This window comes from Phyllostomus discolor, chromosome 1 (genome assembly GCF_004126475.2).
Source record: "Phyllostomus discolor isolate MPI-MPIP mPhyDis1 chromosome 1, mPhyDis1.pri.v3, whole genome shotgun sequence".
NCBI lineage: Eukaryota > Metazoa > Chordata > Mammalia > Chiroptera > Phyllostomidae > Phyllostomus > Phyllostomus discolor.
This window is the reverse complement of record NC_040903.2, coordinates 172,771,773-172,791,158: the sequence shown is the minus strand read 5'-3', so window position 1 is coordinate 172,791,158 and position 19,386 is coordinate 172,771,773. Positions and strand designations below refer to the sequence as shown.

At 38.2% G+C, this 19,386-nt stretch overlaps 1 protein-coding gene and 1 long non-coding RNA gene across 4 annotated transcripts; one reads left to right on the top strand and one right to left on the bottom strand.

Annotated features, from left to right (window-relative positions):
• On the bottom strand, positions 1-16,914 carry LACTB (lactamase beta). 3 transcript variants are annotated; one of them, XM_036034434.1, is made up of 6 exons: positions 16,471-16,914; positions 15,977-16,043; positions 14,094-14,284; positions 13,346-13,607; positions 11,750-11,915; positions 1-764 (listed from the first exon to the last, which is right to left on the bottom strand). In XM_036034434.1, exons 1-6 carry the CDS (start codon positions 16,831-16,833, stop codon positions 233-235), a joined length of 1,581 nt encoding a protein of 526 aa, XP_035890327.1. In that variant the 5' UTR covers positions 16,834-16,914; the 3' UTR covers positions 1-232. The 3 variants fall into 3 exon arrangements, with proteins under 3 accessions (XP_035890327.1, XP_028363397.1, XP_035890329.1); XM_028507596.2 differs by having other exon boundaries at positions 13,262-13,607; positions 16,471-16,833; XM_036034436.1 differs by lacking the exon at positions 11,750-11,915 and having other exon boundaries at positions 509-764; positions 13,262-13,607; positions 16,471-16,833.
• Positions 1,665-14,774, top strand: LOC118502296. The gene is made up of 3 exons (XR_004905008.1): positions 1,665-1,678; positions 3,600-3,602; positions 14,621-14,774. It is a non-coding gene; the product is annotated as an uncharacterized LOC118502296 (long non-coding RNA).
• Positions 16,915-19,386: the final 2,472 nt, after the last annotated feature.

Here is a 19,386-nt window from a genome sequence, read left to right as displayed (position 1 = left end):
ATTTTTATCAGAATATTTTATTTCAAGAGTTAACAATTTTTCCCAAAAAGTAAATACAATATAGTTATTTCCCTGAGTATAAAGAACTAACCCTACAATAAGACAATTACAAAATTAAGCAATTAGAGGTACATACTTTTTGCATTCAACTTTACATTACAAATTTATTCTTAAAAACGTCTATTTTGGAACTTTAATGTTTAAAAAAACAATTCATTCTGCACCTGTGATGTTAAGGAATGTCTGACCTTTCTTTATCAAATTCCAGAGCAATCTTTAAAGCAGTGCTATTGAGTCCAACAGACTGCATGTTACATATGATAGAAACGACTATTCCTCTTGGAGGAACCTTGTTACACAGAGAGTCTGCATCCAGTTCTTCAGGAAGGATCAGCAGGACACTACTGGCACCCACAGCACCCCCAGTATGTGAGGCATAATGACGTTGCTTCCTGCAAGAACCGTAAGTTTGCTTCTTTTCCACGACACCCCATGCCATCGCATATTTGCCCTCTTTATCCCAAGACATTTCTGTGTTAGGGACTGGAGTCCAAATCATAACCATTGTTTCTGGTTTGAGATATCCAGGTAACAGATTTTCATTTGAGTTCTTAAACAGCCCGACTTGGTAACCATACAACATTGCATTCCCAAATTTCAGAAGGTCACCCACTGTAGACAGAAATCCACCACCAGCCCATTTATAGGAGTTATCCACGTAAGGTGTGTTGACAAGACGTCTCTTTTTATTGTAAACATAAAATCTAAAATAAAATAAGAATGGTCATTAAAAATTTAATAGTCTATTATTGACTTTACAGATGAAAATGAATAGGAAAATGTACATGAGACAGATTGAATTTCAATGTATTGATCACACATTTTTAGGAACTAACCACTAATTTTCAGTATGATTCAAATCTTAATTTTACAGATAGCTGAGGAAGCTAGTCTAATTACCTTGTGAATTAAAGCATCAAAGGTAACTTGTTTTTTTTTCTATTGGTATTGCTTGCTCATGCTGAGTATATAAAACTTTTAATAACTGCAAAAAATTAATGACTAAGATTACACATGATATATTTGCCCATGCATATGCAGAAACACCTACGGTTTGGTAAATATTCCTTAGGCATAATGAATCATGTCCCATATGTGAACTTTGTTAAGTATTGGGTTGGCCAACAAGTTCATTTGTTGTTTTCTGTAAGATGGCTCTAGTAGGGCTTAGCTGTCTTTAACTTCATTTGAAATAATTTTATTAGATTGTATTGTGATAGCCATCACATCGGCATGCATTTAAAAAACTCATCAACATTGGTAAATTTTTATGTAGCCATTTAGATACTGAAGATGGAAGAAAATGACATTTTCAGCATATTATGCTTCAATATTTCAAGAAAGGTAAAAAAAACAATGGAAAGGCAAAAAAAAAAAGATTTGTACAGTGTATGCAGAAGGTGCTGTGACTGGTATAATGTGTCAAAAGTGGTTTGCAAAATTTTGTGCTGGAGACTTCTCACTGGAGTATGCTCCATGGTTGGATAGACCAGTTGAAGTTGATAGTGATCAAACTGAGACATTAACTGAGAATAATCAATGTTATACCATGTGGGAGATAGGCAACATACTCAAAATATCCAAATCAATAAAGTTAATTGGTTAAAATGAAAAATGTGTCTTTTATTTTATAGATTAAACTAAATGCACTTTTTGGCTAACCCAATAAAAGAGTACACATCAGGAAATTTAGAAATAAGGTTAATATATGTAAGGATACTAGATATCTTGGCTAAAAATACCATAGAAATACCATGTATACTGATGTGATGGGGTATTTCTGTGGTGTGGTAAAAGAAACTGGAGTTAGCAAATCTCAACTTGAACCTCATCCTTTCTAGCTACTCTTATTTTATTTAACAAACACTTATACAGTTCTCACATGTGCCAAGCATTGTTCTAAGAGCTACATAAATATGAATTTATTCTTGTAACAAAATTAGGAGATAGTTACTACTATAATCCCTATTTTACCAATGAGGAAACTGAGACATGGAGAGTATAAATAAACTTATCCACATTTACACAGCTGGTGAGTGGCAGAGTTGAATTCAAACCCAGGTAACCTGGCATCCCTATGCTATGTTGCCTCTCAGCTTCAGCATCCTACCTCATTATAAAATGAGGATAAAAGAAAATCTACTTTGCAGAGTTAAAAAATATATGGACAATGCACTTTGCATGTTTCAGGCAGGTACTTAATAAATAATAGCTGTTATTTAGTTGTGCATTCACCAATTATTGATGGAGCACTCACTATGTGGCAGGCACTGTTTGGATGCTGGGATAAAGTGTTGTAAGAGCCAAATTGACCTCTTGAGGTTTCTATTCCAATGTGAGGAGGAGGAGACTATAACATAAATAGTAGGTAAATAAAATTTAGTCACAAAATAATTAAATGAAAAATGAAATGGCTCAGGAGATCCTTTCTTTCAAGACTCATAAAATGATGCTCTTAGGTTTTTAGTTTGCTGACTATCTCACCTCTAATGATCTTCATCTTCATTCTACTTTGGCTATAGAAAATCACTGTCAGACCTGAATCTTACCATCACTTTAAACTGTTCTAAGGTCTCCAACTCAGAAATTTCTTCCTATGACTTCCAGTTCCTCCAGCCATCCAACCAAACCTGCTCTCTGCCCTCACTGTGACCTCTGTCTAATCCCCTTGACTTTCCCCAGTTTCCCCAGGTTCCTACTGATTTCATCTGATTTTCTGTTCTGGCCTGAACTAAACCACCAACCATGTCAACTGTTTTAGCTGTCACCTCACTAGCACCTTTAGGCTCCTCACTCTTCTGACTAGTCCTGGGTACATATAGGTGCCCTTTCCTTGGTTCCATTATCTGCCAAGGAAGGTTATAGAAATTCATATAACAAAGGTGACTGATATTAATTCATATTCTTACTAAGAGTCTCCACTGCTGTTATCAAATCTTCTATTAGTTCTTTTCCTGGTTATTCCTGGTAGATTCTTCGTAATAGCTATTCCTAATCTCTTCCACCCTCAGCCCTCTATTGTACCTCAGTCCCAATCAGCAGATAATTGTATCTTTTGTCTTACTGAGAAGATGGATGGCATCCAAAGTGAGCTAGAAACTCCTTTCTTGATCTTGAAGTGCTTTTACATCATCCATTCTTTTTTCCTTCTCTCTAGTCACTTAAGAAAATTTCCGGTTGTTTTTAAGGCTAATTCCACTACCTACACCTTTGCCTCTGCAACTTTGCTCTACCAGTTATACTTCCTAGATCATTTATCTCCTGGTAGTCCATTCTCCGTGCAGAAGTCAGAGACAGTGTCTCCTTTCTCTCCCACACATTTGAAACCCTCCAATGGTTACCATGTAATGATCATAAAATCCAAACTTCTTACCATTGCCTATAACACATGCGATGGTTCTCAGGAGAGGCAGTACCACAACCCCATAAGCAAAAATTTTGGAGGCATTTTTTTCAGTTGTCACAATTATTAGAGGGCTCTTACTAACATTAAGTAGATAGGGGTCCAAGGTTCCTAAATAGACCCCATGAGGTATGAGGAAGTCCCACAAAATGGTCCATTCTCCCATATGCTGCAAGACCTTCAACTATCACACCAGATATTCATATAAGTAAAACATCTGTTTTTAACTAGCTGAACCTAGAACCCTCTCCATTGTATATATAAACACAAAGTACTTTTTGCACATTTTTACTTTACAATAAATTTTTCTTGAATATAACTGAGGCAGGATGATAAGAAGCTAGGAAAATTCCTTGGCAAGTAGAATGGGGAAACTGAGACAGCTGATTCAAACTGGCCTCATCCAGCATGCTGACTCATCTGCCCCCTCCCTTGCATGACAACTCCCTGAAGCACTAAGTCCTCAGGACAATGAGGTTCTGTTCAGCATCAGACAATCTTAGGAACAAAGCCTTGGGTCAGTTAATCACAGAGATCGAGTTTTGATCAAACTAGAGATAACATCTAGGTCTCAGTTGTGTTTCAGCTCCAGGCCCAGAAAAGCATCAAAACAATGACTGGCCTAAGGACCAGATGCAATGGCCAATGACCCCCTACCCTAGAACTGACCAATTGGGTTACACCCCAAATGGGCACACCTGGAAGGCTGGTGACTATTCTACTGAGATCCTCCCCTGAGACTTCCCCTAAAATTCCCACCTTCAGAGAAAGATAAAAACGCTTAAGACAAAGGGCCTACTGCACGCTCTCCCTGGAGCATGCCGACACCTGTCTCCCCTTCTTTCCTCAGCCTTGTATCTTCGTTTTCTTCCTCCTAAGCATTACAGGTTCTCAGGAGACTTACAACCAGGGAATCAGTGGGCAGCAGCACCTCATCCTGGGTTGACCCCCTGAACCTGTCTCCAAGGGCCCTTCTTGTGCCTCTCTGTTTCCTGAGTCCGCACAGCTCAGCTGGCTCACTTCTGCCCGTGTGACTTTCCATCTAAAAGGCCAAGGCAGCTCTCTGAGCAGCCTGCTCAATTCTTCTCAAGTGTACTTTCACTTTTCTTGCTAAATAAACGTTCCTTAGTGCTGGAGTTCTTGGCTCTGAGTTCTTTCTTTGCCAAACTCAAGAAGTGAGAGCAGACATCACCATGAACATAACTGCTGAAAAAACTGAAGAAAGACTGCATTTTATTTTGCTCAAAACTTTGGCCACAGCTGGCCACCAAGGGCATAAGTTGAAGCATCAATACAATATATATTTTTTGGTTTGCATTCACAGTTGTCACATTTATAATGCTTTTCTATATTAAGCTGTATCTACTTTTATGATGTCTTCTAATGTCATGAGTAAATTTTAACATATTGAAATATCTGTTATTTATTATACATTATATTCCTTTCTTTTCTTCTTTGTATTCTAACTAGACTACTGAGTGCAGGTATATGACTGATGCCTTTCATTTTGGTGTATTGAAGAAGGTATTGTAAAATATTTGTTAAATTAGGGGGCAGTGGTCTAACAGCATTGAAACTCACTACCCAAGATGATTTATCCCCCGGTTACCTCTTTGATTTCATCACTTACAAGACCTTGCTTTGTTTCTTTCCAGATTTGGAAAGATTGCCAGATTTATTTCGTATTGCAACAAAGCGAACTAGCTTTCTTTGTCATTCATGTCTTGCCTTAACTAACATGGCCTAAAAACAAATGTATTTTAATAAATCCCACCCCTCATCCTCTCCTTGTTACTTCATATCCCATTGCCCTGTTTTATTTTCTTCATATCAATACCTGAAATTCTTATTTAAATTATTTTTTACATGTCTCTTCCCATAGAATATAAATTTCATAAGGGTAGGAACCTCAGCTACCTTGGTGCAATGATGATTCCCCTATCCAGAATGGTCTTGCCATCCAGTAGGTGCTCATTAAACATGCTGAGTAAATGAAAGCGCCATTTGTTAGTCAAATATTTTAATGGCGACATCTTGCAAGGCATTGGAGAGACAAGTCAAACCACATATTATGGTTGCTCTCGGGGGTTAACAATCTTGTTGGAAAACTCTTAAATTATTTTCAAAGCACCTTATGAATCATCTGGGGATTTTGTTAAAATGCAGCTTCTGCTTCAGTGGGTCAAGGAAGGGCCTGAAACTGTGCAGTTCTAACAAGCTCCCAGGTGATACCAGTACTGCTGGCCCCTGAGCCACACTTTGAGTAACGTACCAGGTTGTGAGATGACTAGCTAAAATGGGTGCAAGAGGTTCTGAGCACTAGTGAGAGGAAGCTTCACTAGATGGCTGCTCACACAGGCCAGGCTGGTGAAGAAAGTAGTTCAGTGTGGCTGGAGCAGAGAGATGGAGGGGATAAGTGGCAAGAGGTGATGCTGGAGGAGTAGACGTGGGCCTGGTCACCAAGGATTGATTTCCTGTGCTATGCTAAGAACTTTACCTCCTTCACCTTATTTCACAAAATGCTCCAGTTTCCTAGATTCTAAGGGAAAAAAAAACCTTTTATCTTTTTATTCTTGTTACATCTTGCAGGTCATAGTCCTTTCTCTCTCCTCATTTACTGCCCAGCTACATAAAATAGTCCACATCTGTTGTTGCCATGTACTCACACTCTGCCATTCATTTGACTCCTTAAAATCTGGCTGCCATTCCCCATCACCAAACTGCTCTCTAGGGGTTATCAGGGATCTTCCATTCCCCTTTGTACAGTCCTCATCCCATTTGCCCGACTGTTACCCAGCATGCCCCTGACACCCCTCAGGCAATCCTGCTCCAAGCTCTCCTCCAGCTCTCCATCCTATGGTTCCCTACACCCCTCTAGTCACCAGTGGCTCCAGTTCCCCAGGTCTCTTCTTGCAGAGATAACTATGCATCTGTACCACAACCCCTGTTCCAAATTTACAATCACATTTTCTGCTAGCATTAATAATTCCCAAATTTTGTTTTGGAGGAGGGCAGGAAAGTTGTTTATCAGAATCATCTCTGGACCTCCTCCCTCCCAAAATTATATCCTCCCTTCAAAATTAACAACTTTGGGGGGACTGTGGGCATAATCAGAAAAGTAACTCTTTTTCCTTCAAGATTCTTATGTGTCTCCAAAAAGCCCAAGTGATAATATTGGGTGATGGCAGGGGTGGCCATAAGTATGTACTCTGAGGATGAAAAAAGAGTCTACAGAGAATCTTAATATGCTCTCTTGAGAACCAATTACTTGATATGTGGTCTTCTCATGTCTCAAAATGAACATGGCTAAAATTAGTATCTTCCAAACCTTCTTCTCATATTTTCCCCTCTCCATTAAAACCTTGGTTCACTCTCTTGTCTGCAACTCTTATATCCAACAAGATGCTAAACCCTACTGTTCAACCTCTGTTTTGTGTCTTATCCTTTCTTCCTTCTATTCCTATGGCCAGTCCCATATTTTAGGTCCTAATACTTTCTGTCTAAACACTGAATACACTTGGAATTCCAAGCCAATCAAACCTAAAAGAAGCCAAATAAAAGAAATACATTTTTCTCATTCAGAAACATAGTTCTTAAAGTGAACTCCAAGTTTGTAAGCTAGGAGAGAAAGACCAGTATATTTTGGCTAATAACCAGCTTTGTGCAAAGCATTTCAAACCACTTATATCAAGGCTGGAAATTAGAACTCTTCAGTTATTCCTCCTTTAAAATACAAAACTTTGGAGAATTTCAGATTTTAATCTAAAATTCTAAACTTTAAATAGTTATATTTTAGATTTTTTTAAAAGATTTTATTTATTTATTTTTAGAGAGGGAAGGGAGGGAGAGAGAGAGAGAGAAAGAGAAAGTGAGAGAGAGAGAGAGAAATATCAATGTGTGGTTGCTGGGGGCCATGGCCTGCAACCTAGGCATGTGACCTGACTGGGAATCGAACCTGCAATGTCTGGTTCACAGCCACGCTCAATCCACTGAGCTATGCCAGCCAGGGCAAATAGTTATATTTTAGATTTTAATCCCTTGATTCTTTTTCATAGAGTACAAATTAATAGCTTTTCATAAATATGATTTATTCAGCTGGATAATAACTTTCAAATTCACAAGGAATTTCTGCTCAAAACAAATGGGGTATAGACACAAATTCTTGAGTAGGTTACTGGGACACCTTTGTACTTGAGTAACTGATGGAATGATGCCAGATGACAAGCAGCCTCTTCCTATTTGCTTACGAATCTCTAGATTCTGCATTAGAACATTATATAACCACAGAACTCTATATCTGCAAACTTAGAAATTCAAAATACTTTTATGTTTAAAATGCTTCTTAAATGCACCACTTTGTATTTTATTGTTGTGAAAAGTTAAAAAACCCACAGAATTTAAAATGCATACTATAAAAACCAATCCACTTTAACATTCAGCATTAACATCTGGATTGAATTTATGACTAAAGTCTGTCAGCCAAAGGCATATGAAACAAGGTGTAATTTTAGAAGATAATCTAGAAAATAAAGATAATAAATAATAATAATAAAGAGAATAAAGAAGGTAAAGGCCATACTTATACTGTCAAAATGTAGCAAACACTTCAGAAAACATTCATTTTATTTGGTTTTGGTCCCAACCAATTATAAAAGAGACTTCTGTTACAAGTATTGTACCAAATGCATAGAAAATATGAACTAAGCCCTGGCTGGCTGACTCGGTTGGAATGTTGTCCTGTGCACCAAAAGGTTGTGGGTTCGATTACCAGTCAGGGCACACACCTAGACTGTCAGTTCACTCCTTGTTGGGATCCCATACAAATGGGATCCCACTGAATCAAACAACCTATTGTTGCTTCACTCTCTTTCTCTCTCTCTCTAAAAATATCAATAAATATATCTTTAGGCGAGAATTAAAAAATATGAGCAAAGTCTAATAATAAGCTAATGCATTGACTAAGGATTCTCATAACAACAAACTTTCAGTAGTAAGAACATTCACTCCACTCCCTTGCAGATATTACTTAAAGGGTTATTTAGTTTATTTGCCTACACAGAATATACCTGTTATACAGACTCAATATATATATTTGCATACACAGAATCAGTATCCTTACTTTTCCACTAAAAAAAACCTGATTTTACTCAAGAAAGCAATGTACCCAGCTAAAAACTAATTTCTCTGCTTTACAAGCAAGTGTGGCCTGTGACTAAAATTCTGGCCAAATACATGTAAGTAGTATGTTGGGGTAGGATTCTGGGGAAATGCCTTAATAAGTGACAGAAACTGAGAGACATTATTTTAAACATACAAATGTACACACAGAAAAGTGATAAAGACAATAAATATTTACTCTTGGGATATAGTAAATCTAAAAAGACATGGCCAGGATAGCATGAACATATTTAATTTAGAATTATGACCTAGGAGTCAGTAGACTAAATAACAAAGTTGGAAACTTTTGCTGGAAATTTTGTTTCCTGCAAAATGGTAACATAAAACAAATAAATAGAAATATGCATTTACTAAGTTTACTTTAAGGTTTTATTTAAAATAAATACATATGTTGAAATGATTTCTTTTACTCCCTAAACTCTCTAAAAAAAGGTGGTCCCTTTGAGCTCTTTTCAAATAATTACTATGAAAAAAAGAAAGAAAAAAAAAGAGAAATCAGTTGACTTTTAGAGACCCAAGTAGGTAATAAGTCAACTAAACTGGACAGAACATTTTCCTAGGCTACAATCTTACCATCCTATTTTATTTCAGTAGCCCATTTAACCTAAATCAATCAACTACCCCTTTAGCACCATTGGGTACTACCAAAATCTGAAGAAAAAACCCAGAGTAGATAGGAACCATTAATAATATAAATGGAATCCCACTGTCTTTTTTCAAAGAATGGGAGATAAAAAATGAACTCATCAGCCCTGGCTGGTGTAGCTCAGTGGATTGAGCACGGGCTGCGAACCAAAGTGTCGCAGGTTTGATTCCCAGTCAGGGTACATGCCTGGGTTGCAGGCCATGACCCCCAGCAACCGCACATTGATGTTTCTCTCTCTCTCTATCTCCCTCCCTTCCCTCTCTAAAAATAAATAAATAAAATCTTTAAAAAAATGAACTCATCATATGCCATATTTTGATTTTTGTGCAAGTCAGAAATTAATCACTCACTAAGAAAACGGCAAATGAGTGGTAGCTGCTCTGCAGTCTGTACATTCACAGAGGCTTCATTTTCAGCTTAGAAAAGCAGCTCAGTGACACATGATCTTCTTCTCTCCCTTACATATGTCTAAGAATTAATTGTCAAAAGCCTAGATCTAAATCAGAACAAGGTCATGAATCTATGCCATTTTTATTAGAGAATCTTTTTAAGATTCAAATGACAATCTATGGTTATTTGTCAAGTTTTCTTATACTTTCCAGTAAAATATAATGTTGTACAGGAAAACAAGCAAGCGAACACACACACACACACACACACACACACACACACTAAGAGTCTGAACTGGTTGAGAACTATGGGCCATTTTATTTTATTTTTTAGTTTCTTTTTTTTTTTAAATCTTCACCCAAGGATACATTTTTATTGCTTTTGGAGAGAAAGGTGGAAGGGAGGGGGGAGGGGAGAAGCAGGGTGTGGGGGAGGAGAGAGAGGGAGAGAGACAGGGAGAAAGATATGACAATCAGTTGTCTCCTGCCTCCAGTGTGTGCATGATGGGAGATGGAACCTGCAACCCAGGTGTGTGCCCTGACCAGATACCAAAGCTGCAACCTTTTGGTGTATGGGAAGATGTTTCAACCGAGCCAGCTGAGCCACCTGGCCAGGGACAGGAAATTTTAAAATTAAAATTCATTGCTTGCTGCTAACCCAATTTTTCTTTTATGTCCAAAACATCTTTCAGGCTGACTAGGAATGCACATTTAATTCCTTTAAATAAGCTGATAACTTTAAAATGGCAATTTAAATACAACAGAAGATTAAACAGAACTTGTGTGGAGATAGGAAGATAAAACTAAAAATATCCCACCATTTCATCTATTTCAAGAACTGTTAAATAATTAAAGTGTGTGCAAATGGAAATAGGCAACAGTAGATTTGTTAAATGTTAACTTTTTAACAAACCAAATAATTAGAGTAAAATGGAAAAGAAGACAACATAACCATAAAATTCTTATTAGCCATTAGTTTCAAAATTTTCTCCCAATGCCCCTTTTACAGATTACTAGTAAAAATTATGATAGATTTTTCATTTGCTATATTTCAATGAAATGACTTTCAAACTTTTACAGTAGAGAAATGTGGCAGGTACCACCTCAACAAAGCAATTAAAATTACCATCACCAATAATGGGACAGATAGACATCATGAGACTTCTGCTATAATGGACATTATTGAGACAATTGGCAAAATTTGAATACGGTCTGTAGATTTGTTAGAAAGCATTGTGTCAGTGTTAGTTTCCTGAATGTCCTTGTTTTTAGAAAATACACATCTAAGTATATATCCATAAAGAAATAAATGCCATGTCTGCAACTTACTTCCAAATGGTTCAGGAAACATCCCCACCACCAAAAAAACATAGATAAAACAAATGTAGTAAAATGATAACATTTGTGGAATCTGGGTGAAGAGTATATGGAAATTACTTATACTTTTAACTTATTCTTATAACTTTTATCTTTATTTTAAATTAACTTTAGAGAGAGAGAAGGAGGGAGAGAAATGGGGAGATGGACAGAAAGAGAGCTGAGAGAGAGAGAGAAACATCGCTCTGCTGTTCCACTTATTTATGCATTCATTGTTTGATTCTCGTATGTTCCCTGACCAGGAACTGAACCCACAACCTTGATGTATTGGGACAATGCTCTAACCAACTGAGCTAGCTGGCCAGGGCCATATTATAACATTTTTAGAGTAAATTATTCTTATAACTTTTCTGTAAGTATAGAATAATTTCAAAATAAAAGTTAAGACAATTAAAAGTAATAAAAGGTAAACAAACAAATAAAGCATTAGCTATAAACATTTAAGAAAAAGAGATGATTAAAGAGCAAATTATAGATGCTCATGATGGGTGCAATTATGGTTTAATTATTCATGTGCTTAAAGTATCATTGCTGCCTTTCATCCAAGGATCTTGGGAGTACTTTACAAACACACTTTATAAACGAAAAAGGAGACATATAGAAAAGCTCCCAAAATGTGGCAAGTTGATTTTGGTAAGGAGATAAGGAAAATTTGATTTTTAATTGATAACATAGTATTAAGATGTAACCATTTACCTTGCTCTATTGTAAATCACTGGTTCATTTTCTTCCTGCACAGTTGTCAGCATATCCAAGTCATGGAATATTTTCTGCATATAGTCCAAAAATTTATATCCTGAAGCTCTTTCAACTATGGCTGCCAGTAGGGTATAGCCAAAAGTTGAATACAAAAACTGACTACCTTGAGACATCATTGCAGGGAGGAAAAAAGAAAATGATTCATTATTATTTAAAAACATGTAAAATATTTTCCCACTGAAAATTGGTATATCCCTTAAAATTGGAATATTCACTTTAGCATTTATAAAACATGGATGATATATTAATCTTACTCAGCTTTGTAATGGCCCTGATTATTCCATGCCCCTAACACAACAAAATGATGATCAGTATACCTAAAATTTCACATGAATCTACTCCTTTCTATCATAATAAAATAAACAAATAATCCTACCTCAAACGTAACAAATATCCTACAAACTGGCAACAAAATAGGAAGGGGAAGAGAAGCAAATTCGGATTCTTAAGTCAACTGTGTTGTTCTGAATATACTCACTCCCCATTGTTTAAGGCATAAATAGTTGTACAAGTTATTTTAATAAAACATATGTAGACATAAAAACCTTTTTTCAAATATATATTACAATACAAATATTCAAATATATGTATTGTTTTAAATATTACTTCTTTCATTTTAGATTCTGGAAACATACTAAAAATGGGTGAGAACCTTATTTTTAAAGACAAAATCCACAATTATATATTAATGTCTTCACTCTTATTAATTACACCTATATAATACTTACTCATAGTAAAACATCTTTTTAAGTGAAAATGGAATAAAAGAAATCTATGGTAAGTTTGAAGTATTAAGTGGTTTCAATAGGCATACCAAAAGGTATGCAAAAACAAAAAGTTATTTTTATAAATTAGTTTTTTTGGAAATAAAATTAAGTTGATGAACACTAATTTCTTTAAGGAATAAAGGCAAAGTAAGCTGAGCAGTTTAAATTGTAACTAAATATTAAAATACTAGCAATACTTTATCATGTCCACTTTGGCACTTTGGTCCAAATTTGTTTGGACCATTTATAATCCACTAAACGACTGAGTAGCCTCCATGAGGCTAAACCTAAACAACTAGCTGCCTGGACGCTAGGCAGGAATTACGTGTTAAGTTCTTAACTACTGTTAAGAAATACAGACAAGCCCTGGATGGTGTGGCTCAGCTTGTTGGAGCTTATCAGTAGACCAAAGGGTCGTGGGTTCAATATCTAGCCAGGGCACAAACCCAGGTTGCCGTGTTTAATCCCCATTTGGAGCACATAAAGCAATGAAAAGTTAAATGTCCTTGGGTGAGGGCAAAAAGAAAGAAAAGAAATGCAGACAGAAGGCAAACACTGGACTAATAAAATCTGTGCCTCAATCACCTACCATATCTAAAGCATTCAGGATGGTATTTTGGATTTTCTGAAAATTAACACTTCAATAATGATGACTTTGTTAAAAGAAGAAATTAACACTCACCAGGTTTAAAGAACAAAGGATCATTTTTAAATAATCTTAGGGATTCAATTGAATTTTCAAACTTTTCTTTCAAATATAGTTCACCTTGTTCAAAATCATTTTTTTTCTTGCCAGGTTTGGAATTCCGGCCTTTGGCTTCATCCTGCTCTATCTTAGCTTTAGCAAAGTCATTCCTTTCATTACTTTTGCCTCCTTTTTCTTTTAACTCTTTTTCTTGGTCAGCTTCTATCTCTTTCATGATTTTCAAGGCTTTGTAAGCTTTCTCTTCTTTCACCTTTTTCATGTCCTTTTCATAATGACGAATTCCACTTAAGTGGGAAATCAATAATCTTGTTGTGACAGAAACCTAATTGTAAAAACATGAGAATTAATTGCATTATTAAACTATAACAAAAACTATCCTCAGAATAATACCTCAGTAACAGTTTCCATTTTAAACTACTGTTGGAAAAATATGTAATATACAAATTTTTAGCCTCAAATTTCAGGAAATACCCACTTGATTATCATCTGGATTAAAAAAAATTAACAACAATTCAAACAAATTAAAGGGCCCTGGCTGGTTATCTCATTTGGTTATAGTATTGTCCCCATAGGCCAAGGTTGTGGGTTTGACCTCAGTCAGGGCACACACAAGAAGCAAACAATGAGTTCATAAGTAAGTGAATGACAAATCAGTGTTTCTTTCTCTGTCTTTTCTCCCTTCTTCTCTCTCTAAAGATTAAAATTAAAAAAGAATTTAAAAGAAACCAAACTAACCTGAAAAATCCTATGCAACTTTTTAACTACTATTAAATGTGCCATTTGTAAAATGACCTGTTAATTTCATTACCTTTTCACCTTCATATTCTTTTTCTGGGAATTCAGGAACATAATGTTGTACTGGAATATCAAGATCCAGTTTCCCTGCTTCCCACAATTTGGCAAGAGCAACCATGGTAAGGCTTTTGCTGATACTGGCAATTCTCATAACTGTCTCTGGTTTGCACGGTACACGGTTCTCCACATCGGCATAACCTAAACCTTTGGGGAAAAAAAGCAAAAAATCATTACTTAATTAGCTTCGTGGTCAAAGGAGTCTTGAAACACTGAAATAACACTATCTTAAAATATCCTGTGTATTCATCTAAAGAAAAGACATTCCATTTTTTAAAAAAGATTTTCTTTCTTTCTTTCTTTTTTTGAGCTAAAAGAAGGGAGGGAGAAAGAGAGGGAGAGAAACATCGATTGGCTGATTGGCTGCCTGTCATATGCCCCCAACAGGGAAATGACAGCAACTCAGATGTGTGCCCTGACCAGGAACTGAACCCTGGCTTTCCGCTTTGCAGGGGAAACACTCAACCAACTGAGCCATGCCAGTCAGAGCAATATTCCACTTTTATAAGCTAATGAAAACTTAACATGTAAGGGATGAGTGTCTTGACACTGACCACAGTAAGTCTAACAATCTAACCTTGTGACTGACCCGGATTGTACTTTGTGTGCAATAGTAGTTTTCTGCCTGATTCAAATACTAATTCTTCTTAGTTTACCTAAATGATTTGGTTATTCCACATTTTAAATAAATTACTACACATCCTTTAAAGAAAACATCATTGTTTATCTCCAGATTATGTTGATTCTTGATTTTTGAGTGATTTTCCACTGAATTTCTTAAAGTAGCCTCCAGTAAAAACAAATGTGAAGAGGTCCTACAAACCCAACCTAGCTAACTACCAATTCAATTTAGCTGCAAGTCAGAAGAAAAACAATGTACTATCAATTTAAAGCTCCTAGAAAACTTTTTAAGTTTGAGTTCATCTCTGGACTGGCTGGAAGTGGAAATCTAAGAAATTTAAGGAACTGAGATCTGAAAAGAAAGGCATACAATGACTGTTTTTAAACTGTAAAGGGATTATGCTATAATATTTGCATACAATCAAAGCCTTCACCTATAAAGCTAACATTTGTATAAATTCAGTTACAATATTTTTCATAAACTAGGTATATTGATTAGGTTATACTTATACTTGGGGGAAGAATCATTTTTCTTTAAATTCAGTTCCCCGCTGCCCCCATAAGTAGTAAATAAGTACTACTTTATTTAAATGATGTCTGAAACAACATTTCCTGGAAGTATTTTTCCTTAAAACCTAGGATGGCCAATTGGTCCAATTTGTGTGGAATGAAGAAGTAAATCAAGTTATAAAATATGATTTGATAAAAATATCATAAAATGATTAGAAATCCCCAAAGCTTCTAGCTTTTGTTTCAAAAAATTAGGTGGCACTTCTGCAGATTCAAAAAAGTAATAAAGTAAACTCGGTAAGGTCAAGAATCATGTACCTATTACAGAATAGGCGACTCAATAAATTGTTGACTGAATTAAAAAGAAAAACGAAATTCGGACGTTTTATCTACTCATAAGGGTTATCTACAAATATGCAGTTAACAGATAGTTCTATGTACAACTTTCAGAACAATAAATCCAGTCTTTAAAGAGTGGGCATAGGAACAAGCCACTTTTAAGACTCCAACTTATTCATTAGATACATTTTAAATCTTATTGATAGGAACTGGGTACTTTATTCTATTAGATACATTTTCAGCAACATGGATACTTTTATGTAAACTGAACAGCATTTCATGAGATTTCACGCCAAGCAGTAAAACATCAAGATCTTATTTACCAACTGGCACAAAACAAGCTACTAAATAACACTTTCCTGAGCCTACCTTCGGACCAGATTTCTTTTCCATCTACAGAGACTCCGACCACTATGCCGGGCGCGCCCACCTCATCCTAACAGCGAAGGGGAAAGGAAAGGACAGTTCAGACTAGCGGCAATACTTCGCACATCCACCAGCGCTGGCACCCAGAGCGAGCTCCAGGCCCCGCCCCCGACACGCGCCTCTATCTGGGCTCCGCCCACCCCAGTTGCGGCCCGGCCGGGTGCTAACGGGTGAGGGGTGTGCCCGGCTGGCACCCTGAGTGGGAAGGGGCGGTCCTCAAGGCGGGCGGTGACCTCCACCCCGATTTGGGCAACCCCCCAAGAGCGTGTGACCGTGGCCGGGAGATCAGAAAACGGGAAGTCTTTCTCGGAAGCTGCCCGTGGGCATCCCACAGCCCTGATTGGAGTTAGCTCCGCCCGGGGAGTTGACCACCGAGGGGTCCCATTCCCGGGTTAGGGTGCGGGGTTCCCGACCGCCTACGACCCTCGTCGCCGTACCTTGATCCTGTGCAGCAGGTCACGGCTGCTGTCAATGGCTCTGGCGTAAAGCCTGGAGGTGGGCGGCGTCGGGGTCTGCGGAGACCAAGGGGCGAGGGGCTGCTCTTTCGGCGGCGGCGTCTCCACTTGAGGCGACACCTCCGGGTCGGGGGCCGTCGGTGAGGGCGCGGGGGTTGCGCCCCTCAGTCCGCCGGCCAGCTTCGCTCCGAGCGCCAGCCCTAGCCCTAGCCCGAGGCCCCCGACCCAGCCGGGGCCGAGCGGCGGCAGCCTAGCGCGATAGTGGGCTGTGCGCCGCCCGCAGCCCCAGGCCAAGCCCCCGGGGGTCGCGGCTCGGGTCGTCACGGCTGACGGGAGCCGGTACATGGTGTCTCGGGGGAGACTGCAGCCTCGAAGTTCGCTCTGGCGGGGCCAGCGGCAGAAGCTCTGGGGAGAGAGGGGAAGGGAAGGGAAGGGAGTGGAGGGGGCGGTGACCGCGCTCAGGCCCTAGCAGTCGACGCCCGATGGCCCGAGCGCCGATCGCATCGAGCCCTTCCTCTCCTTCCCCGCCCTGGCCTTGTCTCTAGATTATTTCTTCCACTATTTCCCCTCAGATCAAGTGTTACTTCCTCAGAGAAGCCTTCCTACTCCCAGGGAGAACTCCTTTGGGAGTTCTAGCCACATCTTGACCGCCAGTGCGCACACCTCCTTAAGGGCACCTAACACTTCGTCTCATTGAACTAATCTGATTTCTTACCAGACTGTGACATCTCTGGATCCTCCGCTCCTGGAACAGTGCCTGGCATCTCTTTTTCTCTCTGAACCCTCTTTTCTCTCTCTTGCCACCTTCATTTTTTATGTCTCATTTCAGCTCAAAAGGCTCTTGTAAAAGTCTCTTATTTCCAGAAGTCCAGCTCCACACCACATCAAACATATTAAGTTATGTACAGGTTTTACATTTTTTTTGTTATTGTAAAGAAAGGTTTTTAAAAATTTTGCACTAGAATTTTTTTAATCCAAAATAATTCACATAATTTACAGTTAAGCCATGATTTCTGGATGATCAGATATTCTTGTGCAATAAGAACTCTAACCTCAAATTGCTACAAAATCTAAAAGCTGTATAATCCTAACTGAACAAGTAAAGACATAATGTTAATTTTGAAGATAATTAAATTTCCACTCCAATTTTACAATTTTCTCTTTATACTTTGGTATACACACATACACACACATTCCTGATTTTTGAGAGCTTGTTGGCCTTAACTACAGGGGCAATGTACTTAATCTGTAAAATTATCCTGTCTTGAGGGTGGAGTAGACAGAGTTCACAGATTTGCATAGATAAACTGTTGTCAGGGGGAAAAAGCGATAAACATCTTCAGCTAATAATTGTTAATGGGAGGAAAAGGCAATAATGGTAACCACACATAGGCAGAAAATACTGGGTCTAAATAATAATAAGATGCTGCGGCTGCTCACGAAGCCCTTGACCCAAGAGGTCAAGGTGTGCGAGGACCCAGAGGATTTGGCGACGGAACGCACAGAGTTCTCAGGAGCACCACCTGCAGTTCGAGTGGAGAGGTGCACTCTATCAAGACGTGTTGGAGGTTCCCGTCTGAGCCCCACTGCTCAGGCATATGATAGGGAGAAAAAAAAATTAGAGAAAAATGTAAAAGACAGCCAGTGGTGGTTACAATAAGTGCTGACTTTATCATTATCTTAACCAGCAAGCCATGTATATATGCATTCTTTTGTACCTCTCGGGACAGAAATGGAACAGAAACAGAGACATATAAAGAGCAAAAGCCAAGGTCTGGATGTACTTGCACCAGTTGAGAAGCAGGTAGATGTCACCCAAAGTGTGGCTTCTGTGAAAGTAACAGAGAATAAATATTCTCCATGCAAACTGAGTGTTTGCACTCAGGTTGTGTTTGCAACCTGACCAAGCAGCTGGCAGACTTCTTGGTAAGATCTTCACTACCACCATGAGGCAGGAGCCCAGAGCTCCAATACTTTAGCTGGCTTTTGATTGAGAGCCGTAAAAACCAGATAAAAGGAAAGTAAATCACTAGACTGGAAGAGGAATGAGAAGACAAAGAGAAAGGAAAAGGAAAGAAAAAAGTGAAAGAAGGAAAAAATTCCACTGAAAATAAACCTACAAACTAAAGTTCTAAAACACGAAGGAAAATATTTCTAAGAAAGACTGGCAACACAATCAATAATCAAAAAGTGAAATTATGTTAGACAAAACAAAGCTGAACAATCTCCAGGAAAAGGAGGGCGGGGGTGGAGAGGCCATTCATTCCCCAGCTTTAAAAAAATGGGTTGATAGAAAACAAATATATATATTTTTAAAGATTTTATTCATTTTTAGAGAGAGGGGTAGAGAAGAAGAAAGGGAGGGGAGAAATATCAATGTGTGATGGCCTCTTATGTACCCCCAACTGGGGGCCCGGCCTGCAATCTAGGCATGTGCCCTCACTCGGAATCAAACTGGTGACCCTTTGGTTCAATTCACTGAGCTACACCAGCTAGGGCAGAAAACAAATATTTTTTTAAAAAAACAATGAGATACCACTACACACATGATAGAAAAGTCAAAATCCAAAATACAACACCAAGTGCTAGTGAGGATATGGAGCAACAGGAACTCTCATCTACTGCTGGTGGGAATGCAAAATGGTACAGCCACTCTGGAAGACAGTTTAGTGATTTCTTATAAAACTAAACATACTCTTACCATTGACCCGGCAATCATGTTCTTTGGTACTTTTGGTTCTTGGGTATTTACCCAAAGGAGTTCAAAACGTATGTCCACACAAAAACCTGGATGTGGGTGTTTACAGAAGCTTTATCCATAATTGCCAAAACTTGGAAGCAACTGGGAGGTCCTTTAGTAGGTAAACAGATTTGTAAACTGTGGTCCATTCAGATAAA